General features: G+C 43.1%; 2 protein-coding genes and 1 long non-coding RNA gene across 11 annotated transcripts in view; 2 read left to right on the forward strand and 1 right to left on the reverse strand.

Moving 5' to 3' along the window:
• CFAP74 (cilia and flagella associated protein 74) overlaps positions 1–13,154 on the forward strand; it is a 119,024-nt gene that overhangs the window by 88,297 nt on the left and 17,573 nt on the right. For 7 of the 9 annotated variants that reach the window (XM_065575235.1, XM_065575233.1, XM_065575234.1 and 4 more), the window contains 5 exons: positions 1,174–1,371; positions 3,727–3,814; positions 4,813–4,986; positions 8,629–8,762; positions 9,436–9,712. In XM_065575235.1, coding sequence (XP_065431307.1) covers positions 1,174–1,371; positions 3,727–3,814; positions 4,813–4,986; positions 8,629–8,762; positions 9,436–9,712 — 871 coding nt within the window. The remainder of the gene's footprint in view (positions 1–1,173; positions 1,372–3,726; positions 3,815–4,812; positions 4,987–8,628; positions 8,763–9,435; positions 9,713–13,154) is intronic. The other 2 variants (XR_010594260.1, XM_024104374.3) reach the window with 1 other exon arrangement.
• Positions 1–13,154, reverse strand: part of LOC135976977 (uncharacterized) — a 131,160-nt gene that overhangs the window by 56,731 nt on the left and 61,275 nt on the right. The gene's annotated exons all lie outside the window — the stretch shown is intronic.
• LOC135976976 (uncharacterized) lies at positions 10,506–12,269 on the forward strand. Its single transcript, XM_065575241.1, has 2 exons — positions 10,506–11,049; positions 11,645–12,269. The coding sequence occupies exons 1-2, from the start codon at positions 10,506–10,508 to the stop codon at positions 12,145–12,147; spliced, it is 1,047 nt and encodes a 348-aa protein (XP_065431313.1). The 3' UTR covers positions 12,148–12,269.

Genomic DNA, 13,154 nt, shown 5'->3' on the forward strand with positions numbered 1-13,154 from the left:
TGTATCTCCCAGGTTCCCAGAACAAGTTGGCGGACCACCTCAGCAGATCCTTCCGCAATCACCAGTGGTCCATCCGCCCAGATGTCATACACTCCATCTTCCAAGGCTGGGGGTGTCCCCAGGTCGACCTGTTCGCCACCTGGAGCAACAGAAAGTGCCCAATGTTCTGCTCCTTCCAGAAACACAGCCCAGGCTCGATCACAGACATGTTCCTCCTACCCTGGGGAGGCCACCTGTTGTATGCCTTTCCTCCGATCTCCCTTGTGCACAAGGTCCTACTCAAGATCCACAGAGACAGGGCGGAGTTAATTCTGGTGGCACCAGTGTGACCTTGCCAATATTGTTACATCACGCTCCTAGAGCAGTCAGTGGATGCCCTGGTCATGTTGCCACTCCTCCTTGACCTGGTCACTCAGGACCATGTTTGTCTTCATCACCCGAACCTCCAGTCCATCTCACAACCTCACTTCCAACCCCCCCCCCCCCCCACGGTTTTCCATAAGGACAAGGTACAACTCAGACCTCATCCGGCCTTCCTTCCAAAGTTGGTGTCACATTTTCACACCAACCAGGACATTTTTCTGCCTGTCTCCTTCCCTAAGCCTCACGCTAATGTCCGAGAACAGAGACTCCACTCACTGGATGTTCAGCGGGGGCTAGCTTTTTACATTGAGCACATGAAGCTGTTCAGGAAGTCGAACCAGCTGTTTGTGGTGGTTGCAGACCGGATGACAGGGCTCCCAGTCTCATCTCAGAGGATCTTATCGTGGATCAAGTCCTGCATCCGGACGTGCTACGAGCTAGCCAAGGTTCCAGCCCCGGCCCTTACGGCACACTCCCCAAGGGCGCAGGTGTCTTCAGCGGCGTTCCTGGCCCAGGTTCCGATACAAGAGATCTGCAGGGTGGCAACGTGATCCTCAGTACATACGTTCACCTTATTATGCCATCATCCAGCATGCCAGGGATGATACACCATTTGGCAGAGTGGTGCTCCAGTCAGTGATTCCATAACTCCGACCCCACCGCCTAGGTAGGGTTTGAGAGTCAATTAGAATCTATATGAGCCATCACTCAAAGAAAAACAGTTATTCACCTTCTTGTAACTGTTGTTCTTCGAGATAAGTTGCTGATGTCCATTCCAATACCCATCCCCCTTCCCCTCTGTTGGAGTAGCCGGCAAGAAGGAACTGAGGAAGGGCCGAGTCAGCAGGGGCATATATTCAGTGCCATGAAGGCACCACTCCAGGGGCCTCCACAACCAACCCAACAGGAGCTGCTAAGGGAAAACTTTCCAATGACTGTGCACACGGTGCGCGCACACCTAATTGAAATGTATACAAGTAACACATCCCAAAGAACAGTTACGAGAATGTGAGTAACCTTTTTTTTATTGGGATTTCTCCATTCTTGCTAATTTGGTTGCCTCTAGTTCTAAGAAACTATACTTAGTGTTCTTAAAGGCAAGCATTTAAGTAAACAGGAAAAAGTAAGAGCTGAAGCTTATTTGTTTCTGTAAGCAGTGATTATTGGTGGGAGAGGACAAGCACAGGAATTATTTAATGTGCTACATGGATGTTTAACTAGGAATAACATTGCGAAAGAAAATTTAGGCTGAATATCAGGAAAGCCTTCCTGACCACAAGTTCATTTAGACAGTGCACTAGTCTCTCCAGAATAGTGGTGAATGCCCATTACTTGGGACTTTTAAGACTAGATTGGACAGAAAACTAGAGAATATATTGTTGGGAGCAATCCTGAATTGGCAAGAATAGGATCAGTGAGGGAAAGGGGCACAAACTAAAGAAGGAAGACAAATTAACAACACTATCTTTAAAGAGTAGATATGCAATTGCCGTGACGGTTAACAGGGGCCTAAACATTTCTTTGTGAAAAAAGTCTTTTTGCCTCACTGTTCTGCAACCAGTGGTGTTTGTGGAGGAAACCTACCTAGAGAGCTGGTAGCAGAAATAGTATCACTGTGGAGACTTAAGAATGGGAAACTATTCACTCCAATGCTCTAAGGGTCCCGGTATTATAAATAGGCACATAGATCTAAAAATAATAGAGCTTTTTTACTGACTTGGCTTGAAAGCTCTGAAATTGGGCTGTACGAGAGTGAGCAGTTTCAGCAACTGAAACCCACACATTCCCTGTTAATGACAAATCTGGTATGTAATCAGACAAACGGCTGTTGGTCTTCATGTTTGTATCACTTCTGCAGCCTGTCTTTATTTATGTCTTTCCGTTGTGTTGTGATCCCATTGATACTGACTCAGAGGGACTGGTAATTAATTAACATCAATGTCAACAGGAACAGATTGCCTAGGTTGGTTTACTCATGTACTCATGATTGCAGCCAGAATGCAGGAGGCTTAGATACTGATTACAAAGCAAGTTTTAATTCCTATCTATAGCCATAAAGATTTTGCTAGTAGAAAAATAAAAGGGCAGTTTTGGTAATACTTTACTAAAATGCCTGTAAATAAAACCCTGCTGTATAATCAGCTCCTTTAGTAATACAGGCAAAACACCCTTATGGGTCTAACTCCCATTAGCATTAATGGGAATTTCATGCACCTATCAAACTAGATCCTTTTCATGTCCAGCTTTTTAGTTCCAGCATAACATTTAAATACAAATAAAACAGTAGGAAATAGCCTGGACTGGTAAAATTTCGCTGTTCATTTGTTCGAATAAATTGCTCCCATTCCAGCAGAGCATTTACTCTTACATCCAGGCACGCTAGAAGTTTGGAGAATTTGGGGTTCTGGAACCAACCTTGGTGGCTATGGCCCATGTCTGAGTGAAAGATTGGTCTTTATGCTTGTTCAAATTTTCCCCGCATTTCCTAGCTAAATGCAAACAAGGTAGTAGCCATGAAGAAAGATCATTGATACACTAAACCTTTTCTGTTGTGTTTTGTCACGTTTCAAACAGACATTAACCATGTTATTATGGTCTTTTCAACAGTTTGAAATATTTAACAATAATTTTTGTTAGAACAATATTGAATTAATTGGGAGCTGATGGGTGTTCCTTACTTTTGAAAATCAGGCCTCTCAAATGCCTAAATATGAACTTAAAGCTGGGAGTTTCAAAGGGGCCTCTGGAGATGGGGATGGCATTTTCAAAAGCACCTAATGTTCCTTACGAGGACAAGTTCCATTGAGTAATAATGCCCATAGGTTCCTAATCTGGGATTTTTAAAAGCAGCTTGTCTTTGGAAAATTGGGCCTTAGTCAGATCTATTAATACGAACACCACATTGCTAATTATCCTCATAAAAGCTGATTTATAGCTTGGACAGCGCCTACCTGCATAGTGAGGGATGATCTTCCTATATGAAATCTATGACAAGTCTGCTCTACCTCTGACAACTGCATTTTCTGTCTCTTGGACAGACGTAAATTCTCCTAGGTTATCATATTTTTTGGTTGGAAGCTCCCTCCATGCTCTTCCCCAGCATCGGCATATTCAAATTCATACAAAGACTTTAATTTAGGCCCCAATCCAGTGAAGCATGTAAGCACCTGAGTGGTCTATTTGAATTCAAGTGCTTTGCTGGATTAGAGTGTTGATGAAAATACCTTTTGGATCTTAACTAAACTCAGTTGTCTTAGACTTGTACTTGATTCAAAATATAGGCACTGAAGACCCAATTATTCCTCCTTAGCTAGAGAACATTTAGGTTGTCCTTAAGAAAAAAAATGCATTTTTCTATTTCAGGCACTCTCTCCCAGAAGATGCAGGAAAATATTTTGACACAGAAACCAGGGTTCTGGAAGTTCCAATGACAATAATGATTGCTGATAAGGTTAGTGCTATTGTCTATTGCAAGTAGTAGTAGAAGATTTAAATTTTAACAGGAGCTCCACAGTCCAAGCAGCCTCGAATTACAAAGAGTGTGGAAATCACAATAATTCTGTGCTGCTTCAGGGCCAGATTCTGACACCTTATAGACAGTGAGCCACTCAGTGAGCCATCCTTTTGAAATCAAATCAGTAGGACAACTGATGAAGTATTAATCCTTCCTTTCACTGATGATTCTAATTGAAAAATCAACTCAACCGGGCTACTCATGGAGTCAACTACTCCTCCAAATGAGTAAGGGTGGGAGAATCTAGTCCTCATTAATCCAGAGCATAGCTCTAGTACTGATACTAGATACTCTTTGGGCCAAATTCACACCTGATGTCAGCAGGTTCAATTCCATTGACTTCAGTAGAGTTGCACTTGGTGATACCAAATCTCAGTTTTGAACCTTTGTATATTAGTGGAAGTCTGTGATTAAATTAATTAAAAGATGCTCAAAATGGTATAATAGATGGTGAGTTGGGTAAAGTCATTTTCTATCAAGCATCTTCAAAATGCAAACCCTAGACTTAATTCTTAATGAAGGTGCTCACTTATTCACAGAGGTATTCTTATGTTCCAGACAGCTTTTAGATACCACAGCATACAGTTTTATTCTGAAAATATAAAACATAGTACAGCAAATGTACATGCATCTTAGGATTCATATTTCATAGAAATGCAGGTATGGCTACACTCCAGCATATGGGATCTGAAATACCTAGTGATTCTTTTGGCAGTTTTAGTTATAAAATAGGCACGTTTCAATTGCTTGTTGTTAAGAACCATGATAAACTCAAGTTCAAAATAAGAATGTTACTTAAATTAAATTGCTGTCGAGGAATAGAATAGAATATCTTAATTCACAATGTCTTTTTGGAAATCTTTTCACTTAAATCATATACCCTAGTTCTTGCCCAATGCTGCAGTTCTTACTCAGTACTTTCAATCTTGTTTCAGACTAAGCCAATTGAATTTATTGTCCATGCAATTGTTACTACCTCTGATTTGGAAATCAGTCCAGCTGAAGTGAATTTTGGTTACTGCACTATCTATGAAGCTGTTCAGACAACCATAACTCTAACAAACAAATCCATCCTGCCACAAGAATTTGGATTTGTTGGACTCCCTGAGGTACATGGCTGGGGTTTTTCTCCCCTTTCTCTGTTTTAAATATATTTTATTCTGTTGAAATGTTGAGTGCAAATGAAGCTTGTGACTTACTGTCATGGATCTTGGACAGGGTTACTGGCCTAGTGGATAGAGGGGAAGCAGTAGACATGATCTCTTTATTTTAGTAAGACTTTTAAGACAGTTGGAGCTCCTGGTTATCATGTCTTAGTGATTCCAGATCAAATTTGCTCAGTTTACAAGGGACCATGTTTTTCTGACTTCCAGCTCTGCAAACAACCTGGGCTCTGAGAGTCTGACTGTGTTCTTTCTGGTTCATGCATTATCACCAGCATTAAAAATTCTGCAGGACAAACTCTGGCCTCAATTATACTTGCTCAACTCAAATTACCCTTCAACTCCCAGTTATCCTCTGCAACCTGGCTGAATGCTAATAGAACTGTGCAGGTCTCAGTGAGGGTATAATTTGCCCTGCAAAATTTTTAATATCAAAGTAATAGTGATGTTGGAGCAGGAGCACACCAGCTTGACATTCAGACCCCTGGTGAGTTTATGATGTGGCAATTAAAGCAAACCCTACATCTTTTAAAAGCTTTCTAACCACACAAATCCAAGATGGGGTCCCCAAAAGACACAGGACCCCTACAGTGCCACTTCCATGAAGTCTCTCTTCAGAGCAGAAAATCTACTTCAAATATTGAACTGTGTAAGACTGTTAAGGCTGACTTGACAGACAGCTGCTGGTGCTGCTGATCAAGCTAACATGTACGCTGCAGGCATGCAACAAATCAATCCCTTATTAGCAAGAAAGGTGTCTAACTTAACAAGAGTGAGGAGAATTTTAATTCTAAATGGTCATTTAAGCTATAGCAAACACTGGAGACCACAGGGTCCTGAGGGCTAAGACTTTTGGGGCCTTTGTGGAAAACTACTCAAGCATCAGGGTCAAACAAAAGTGCCTGCTGAATGAAGCCTCCAGGGCACAGCAGGTTGGGCTGAAACCTCATTAAGTGCTAGGGAGAACCCGGCAACTTGGGGAGACGACTCCCTCTCCAACCTTTTCAGAGAATGACAACCAAAGAGGCTGCTGACATAAGATGTCAGGATCAGTTGCAGTGACATCAGAGCTTCATTTCTCAGATATGCAGCTGGGGCTGAAGCTTAAGCTGTCATTTATAGCAGAAGCACTGAAGATCTCAGACTCCTTGGAATCCAGACTCATACAGCACTACTTATTCATTTTTAAAAGGATTCATGCAGGAAAAATTGGCATGCAATCTATTTTAATGGCTGCATACAAACAGTACAGGCCACTCATATGGTTTTTAAACAAGTAGCCATTGTCATAGCAGTCTAATGAAATCGTCCTTCCTTGATCAAACCAGCATACTCCAGGAAGAAGTGTTGTGAGAGTTATATGCAGTATATTGGGCCTCATCTATCTGAGCACCTCACAAGCATTAATGGATTTATCCTCAACTCCCTAGTGAGGTAGGAAAGGTAGTTGATAGCTTTCTCGCATCTCATTCAGTCTTGCATGAGGATAGCTATTAGGGCTGTCAAGTGATTAAAAAAATTAATCACAATCGTACTGTTAATAATAGAATACCATTTATTGAAACGTTTTTGGAGGTTTTCCACATTTTCAAATATATTGATTTCAATTTCAACACAGAATACAAAGCGTACAGTGCTCATTTTATATTTATTTTTTATTATAAATATTTGCACTGTAAAAATAAAAAATAGTATTTTTCAATTCACCTAATGCAAGTACTGAAGTGCAATCTCTTTATCATGAAAGTTGAACTTACAAATTTAGAATTATGCACACAAAAATAACTGCATTCAAAAATAAAGTAATGTCAAACTTTGGAGCCTACAAGTCTACTCGGTCCTACTTCTTGTTCAGCCAATCGCTCAGACAAACAAGTTTGTTTACATTTGCAGGAGACAGTGCTTCCCTCTTGCTTATAATGTCACCTGAAAGTGAGAACAGGCGTTCGCATGGCACTGTTGTAGCCGGCATTGCAAGATATTTACATGCCAGATGCGCTAGAGTCATATGTCCCTTTATGCTTCTGCCACCGTTCCAGAGGATATGCGTTCATTCTGATGATGGGTTCTGACTCAATAATGATCCAAAGCAGGGCAGACCGACGCATGTTCGTTTTCATCATCTGAGTCAGATACCACCAGCAGAAGGTTGATTTTCTTTTTTGGTGGTTCGGGTTCTGTAGTTTCTGCATTGGAGTGTTGCTCTTTTAAGACTTCTGAAAGCATGCTCCATGCCTCGTCACTCTCAGATTTTGGAAGGCACTTAAGATATTTAAACCTTGGGTCGAGTGATGTAGCTATATTTAGAAATTTCACATTAGTACCTTCTTTGCATTTTGTAAAATCTGCAATGAAAGTGTTCTTAAAACGAACAACATGCTGGGTCATCATCCGAGACTGCTAGAATATGAAATATATGGCAGAATGCAGGTAAAACAGAACAGGAGACACACAATTCTCCCCCAAGGAGGTCAGTCACAAATGTAATTGATGCATTATTTTTTTAACGAGTGTCATCAGCATGGAAGCATGTCCTCGAGATGGTAGCCAAAGCATGAAGAGGCATATGAATGTTTAGCATATCTGGCATGTAAATACCTTGCAATGCCAGCTACAAAAGTCCCATGCAAATGTCTGTGCTCACTTTCAGGTGACATTGTAAATAAGAAGCAGGTAGCATTATCTCCCGTAAATGTAAACAAACTTGTTTATCTTAAAGCATATGCTCTAATAAATTTGTTAGTCTCTAAGGTGCCACAAGTCCTCCTGTTCTTCTTTTTGCGGATACAGACTAACACGGCTGCTACTCTGAAACTTTTTGTTTATCTTAGGGATTGGCTGAACAGGAAGTAGGACTGAGTGGACTTGTAGGCTCTAAAGTTTTACATTGTTTTGTTTTTGAGAGCAGTTATGTAACAAAAAAAATCTGCATTTGTAAGTTGCACTTTCACGATAAAGAGATTGCACTACAGTACTTGTATGAGGTAATTTGAAAAATACTATTTCTTTTTTCATTTTTACAGTGCATATATTTGCAAAAAATAATATAAAGTGAGCACTGTACACTTTGTATTCTGTGTTGTAATTTAAATCAATATATTTGAAAATGTAGAAAAACATCCAAAATGTGTAATAAATTTAAATTGCTATTCTATTTTTTAACAGTGTGATTAAAACTGAAATTAATCGCGATTAATTTTTTTGAGTTAATTGTGTGAGTTAACCTAATTAAAAATTGACAGCCCTAATAGCTACATAAGAATAATATGGTTACCATGGACAATAAGTCAGCAGAAAGCCTGAAAGGAAGTCCTTTCTCAAATGTCAACTCCATTGAAATCTGAGGTGATAGACTTTTACTGCATGGTCACATGTTGTCCAAGATGAGAAATCAATTGCAGCAGAAAAGGCAAATTGAAATTGCAACCTTTCAAATTATTCTAGGAGTCTGCACAGAATTCTAGTCACCCACACACACACTATTCTTCAGATGAGTGTCTTGGGCTGAAGTTCCTCAGGCATCTGTTTCTGGTGCCCTGACCCTTTGTTACATTGTAACACACGAGATTTCTTTTTGTCATTTTGAAGTTTGTAGACATTCAACCGAGTGATGGATTTGGAACTCTCCTCCCCCTGGAAAGCCTGAACCTGGACATAATCTTCAAAGCCAACAAGGCAAAGGAATACAGTTTTGAGCTGACCTGCAAGTCAGAGATTAATAGGTATGTTAAGAATCTGGAAACACAAATGAGTAAAGGTAGACGTGTTACTCTGAATCAATGGTGGAGTTCTAGAGTCAAGATCAGAATCTGATAATTAAGTCCCAGAGTCTAGGTTGTCTGTACATTGGCAGAGGCAGGAGCTTTGCATCGTACAAGAGGTGCTCAGTGCCTGCCTGCCAGGTTCAAGTCTTTACTGAGTTCATTTGTTGCCTTTTTGCTGACTCTCCTCCTGCCTCATTCAAGTTCATCGATATCGTATGCCTCCAGCTATAAATTTGCCTCTTATTTTCTTTACCTGCAACTTCCTCCCAACCCCATTTCTAGTTGGAATTATTGAAGCTTTACATTGGTTGTGTGTATGTTTCTTCTGAAGATGCTCATCATCTGTGCCAGGTGATGCTGCTATAATAGTGAAGGCATACTGCACAAATTTTCAGATTGCATCTCATTGCATTTCTATTCAGAGAGATAATTCAGGTACAGCCTCTCTAGGGAGTTGCACATTTTAAAACAAATACCATATTTGCCTCATTGTGCCATCTTAGGCAAAATTGCCATTGCAATCGATAGGAATCCTGCTTGAATAAGAGCTGCAGAATCAGGTCCCCAGGCTTCTGTGCTGTTTAAGATGCTCTGTTTGTGCTGAGACAATGTATGGTGTGTTTATTTTTAGACAATTCAAGCTGTCATGCAAAGCAGTTGGAGTCCACCCACCTCTTGAGTTGTCTCATTCCTTAGTCAAGTTTGCAGCAACAGCTTTAAATGATGTATCTACAGCAACACTGTATGTGATAAATGCACATGTGAGTCTCAACCGCTTTACTCATGCTGTCCCAAGGATCGGCAAAGGGGAAATTGCCCCTGTTGGACCCACTTCCTTTGAATTCCTTGTGCCAGAAGATTCTCCTGTGACAATTATGCCTTCTGTTGGGACCGTTTTACCAGGGAAGGTAAATTCATTCTGAGTATGTCAAGTATTTGAATACAAAAGATAAAATCATATGATCATCTCTATCCTTACAAATTTAGTATCTTGTAATTAAAGTCCCAAAATATACGGTACCAGTCCTATAATTAATTCATTTTTGTACACTGAGCTTAAAAGAATACTTTTAATGGAAATCTAGAGCTCAATGATGCAAACAAGTACAACTTTACTCATGGACAAATTTGCATCAGTGTTATAGCATGATTTATTTAGCTGAAAGGCACTTAAAAGTAGAAAAATTGGTGGTAATCTAACACTGTTGCAACATTGTGGACTTTTTAAAACACAGCTACTATTAGCCCTTTTCTTTAATTCACCTGGCTCCCTTACAAAAAAGGGCCAAGGTATCCAGGGTCAAAATCTGCTCTAAGGCCTGGTCTACACTACGGGTTTAGGTCGACTTTAGCGGCGTTAAACCGAATTAAGCCTGGACACGTCCACACAACGAAGCCCTTTCTTTCGACTTAAAGGGTCCTTTAAACCGGTTTCTTTACACCACCTCTGACGAGGGGATTAGCGATAAAACCGGTCTTTGCGGGTCGGAATTGGGGTAGTGTGGACGGAATTCGACGTTATTGGCCTCCGGGAGCTATCCCACAGTGCTTCATTGTGACCGCTCTGGACAGCACTCTCAACTCAGATGCACTGACCAGGTAGACAGGAAAAGACCCGCGAAGGTTTGAATTTCATTTCCTGTTTGCCCAGCGTGGAGAGCACAGGTGACCCCGCAGAGCTCATCAGCACAGGTAACCGTGATGGAGTCCTCCCAGGATCGCAAAAGAGCTCCAGCATGGACCGAACGGGAGGTACGAGATCTGCTCGCCATATGGGGAGATGAAGCAGTGATAGCTGAACTCCGTAGCAGTAAAAGAAATGGAAAAGTATTAGAAAAGATCTCCAAGGCCATGAAGGACCGAGGCCATAACAGGGACACACAGCAGTGCCGCGTGAAAATTAAGGAGCTACGGCAAGCTTACCACAAAGCCAGAGAAGCAAACGGAAGGTCCGGGGCAGAGCCGCAAACTTGCCGCTACTACGCGGAGCTGCATGCGATCCTAGGGGGTGCAGCCACCACTACCCCAACCGTGTGCTATGACTCTCTCACTGGAGAAACACACAGGGAAGACGGTTCGGGGAACGAGGAGGATGATGACGATGGAGGTACTGTAGGTAGCTCACAGCAGCAAGGAAGCGGAGAAACCGGTTTCCCCAACAGCCAGGATATGTTTGTGACCCTGGACCTGGAACCAGTAACCCCCGAACTCACCCAAGACCCTCAGGGCACACAGGAGACCTCTGGTGAGTGTAACTTTGTAACTATTTGTAAACATTACAAAAAAAAAGCAAGCGTGTTTAATGATTACTTTGCCCTGGCAATCGCGGCCAGTACATCTACTGGAAAAGTCTGTTAACGTGTATGGGGATGGAGCGGAAATCCTCCAGGGACATCTCCAGAAAGCTCTCCTGGTTGAAATGGGGTGATTTTATTAAGGGGACATTCAGAGGCGCCCGTTCCTGCTCTTCTGACCAGAAATGTTCCCCGCTGTTAACCACGCGGTGGGGGGAGGGGTGAAGTGATCATCCCAGAGAATCGTGTGTGTGTGTGGGGCGGGGGGGTTTACTTGTGTTTGTGCCGCATGTTAACCGGGAAACCGCAGCCACTCCTTTTACATTGAAACCCCATTTTAAATGGACAACCCAATTCATCCTTGATATGGGAAATGCGCTGCTGTTTGCAACCTTTCCCGCATGTTAAGAAGGTTAAAAAAGCCAAAACACTGTGGCCTACGATGGCTGCCTGCAAGCCGAAATATGCGACCTTGTAATGAAAGAGTGTACCCATTGTTCTCTAAAATGTGTCTTTTTTAACCACCTCTCCCTTCTCCTCCGCCAGCTGCAAATGTTTCTCCTTCGCAGAGGCTCGTGAACATTAGAAAGAGAAAACGTAGGACGAGGGACGAGATGTTCACGGAGCTGCAGATGTCCGCCCAGGCTGATAGAGCACAGCAGAATGCGTGGAGGCAGTCAATGACGGAGATGAGAAAAGCCCAATATGAACGAGAGGAGAGGTGGCGGGCTGAATCGCGGGAAGAACAGAGCAAGTGGCGGGCTGAAGACGATAGGTGGCGTCAGCTTGCAGACAGACGGCAAGAGGCAATGCTCCGTCTGCTGGAGCATCAAACTGATATGCTCGAGCGTATGGTTGAGTTGCAGGAAAGGCAGCAGGAGCAGAGACCGCCGCTACAGCCCCTGTGTAACCAACAGCCCTCCTCCCCAAGTTCCATAGCCTCCTCACCCAGACGCCCAAGAACACGGTGGGGGGGCCTCCGTCCACCCAGTCACTCCACCCCAGATGATCGCCCAAGCATCAGAAGGCTGGCCTTCAATAAGAGTTAAAGTTTTAAAATGCAGTGTGTCCTTTTCCATCCCTCCTCCCCCACCCATCCCAGGCTACCTTGGCAATTATCCCCCTACCTCTGTAAGGAACTAATAAAGAATGCATGAATGTTAAAAAAAAATGACTTTATTGCCTCTGCAAGCGGGAGGGGAGGGTGGGGTGGGGTGGTTGGTTTACAGGGAAGTAGAGTGAACCGGGTCGGTGGGGGGGGTTTGGAGGGTTCATCAAGGAGAAACAAACAGAAGTTTCACACAGTAGCCTGGCCAGTCACAAAACTCGTTTTCAAAGCTTCTCTGATGCGCACCGCGCCCTGCTGTGCTCCTCTAACCGCCCTGGTGTCTGGCTGCGCGTAATCAGCGGCCAGGCGAGTTGCCTCAACCTCCCACCCCGCCATAAAGGTCTCCCCCTTACTCTCACAGATATTGTGGAGCGCACAGCAAGTAGCAATAACAATGGGGATATTCTTTTCGCTGAGGTCTGAGCGAGTCAGTAAGCTGCGCCAGCGCGCTTTTAAACGTCCAAATGCACATTCCACCACCATTCGGCACTTGCTCAGCCTGTAGTTGAACAGGTCCTGACTCCTGTCCAGGCTGCCTGTGTACGGCTTCATGAGCCATGGCATTAAGGGGTAGGCTGGGTCCCCAAGGATCACGATAGGCATTTCAACATCCCCAATGGTCACTTTCTGGTCCGGGAAGAAAGTCCCTTCCTCCAGCTTTCGAAACAGAGCAGAGTTCCTGAAGACGCGAGCATCATGTACCTTTCCCGGCCATCCCACGTTGATGTTGGTGAAACGTCCCTTGTGATCCACCAGGGCTTGCAGCAGCATTGAAAAGTACCCCTTGCGGTTTATGTAGTCGGTGGCTTGGTGCTCCGGTGACAAGATAGGGATATGGGTTCCGTCTATGGCCCCGCCACAGTTTGGGAATCCCATTTCAGCAAAACCATCCACTATTGACTGCACGTTGCCCAGAGTCACTACCCTTGCTATCACCAGGTCTTTCAT

The sequence above is a fragment of the Chrysemys picta genome, chromosome 21, assembly GCF_011386835.1.
Source record: "Chrysemys picta bellii isolate R12L10 chromosome 21, ASM1138683v2, whole genome shotgun sequence".
NCBI lineage: Eukaryota > Metazoa > Chordata > Testudines > Emydidae > Chrysemys > Chrysemys picta.

What these genes read in the sequence shown, in the direction of transcription:
- LOC135976976 (XM_065575241.1), top strand. Translation starts at nt 10,506, where the DNA reads ATGGAGTCCTCCCAGGATCGCAAAAGAGCTCCAGCATGGACCGAACGG. An exon ending in GGGCACACAGGAGACCTCTG is followed by an intron (nt 11,050 to 11,644) that starts GTGAGTGTAACT and finishes CTCCTCCGCCAG; the next exon opens with CTGCAAATGTTTCTCCTTCG.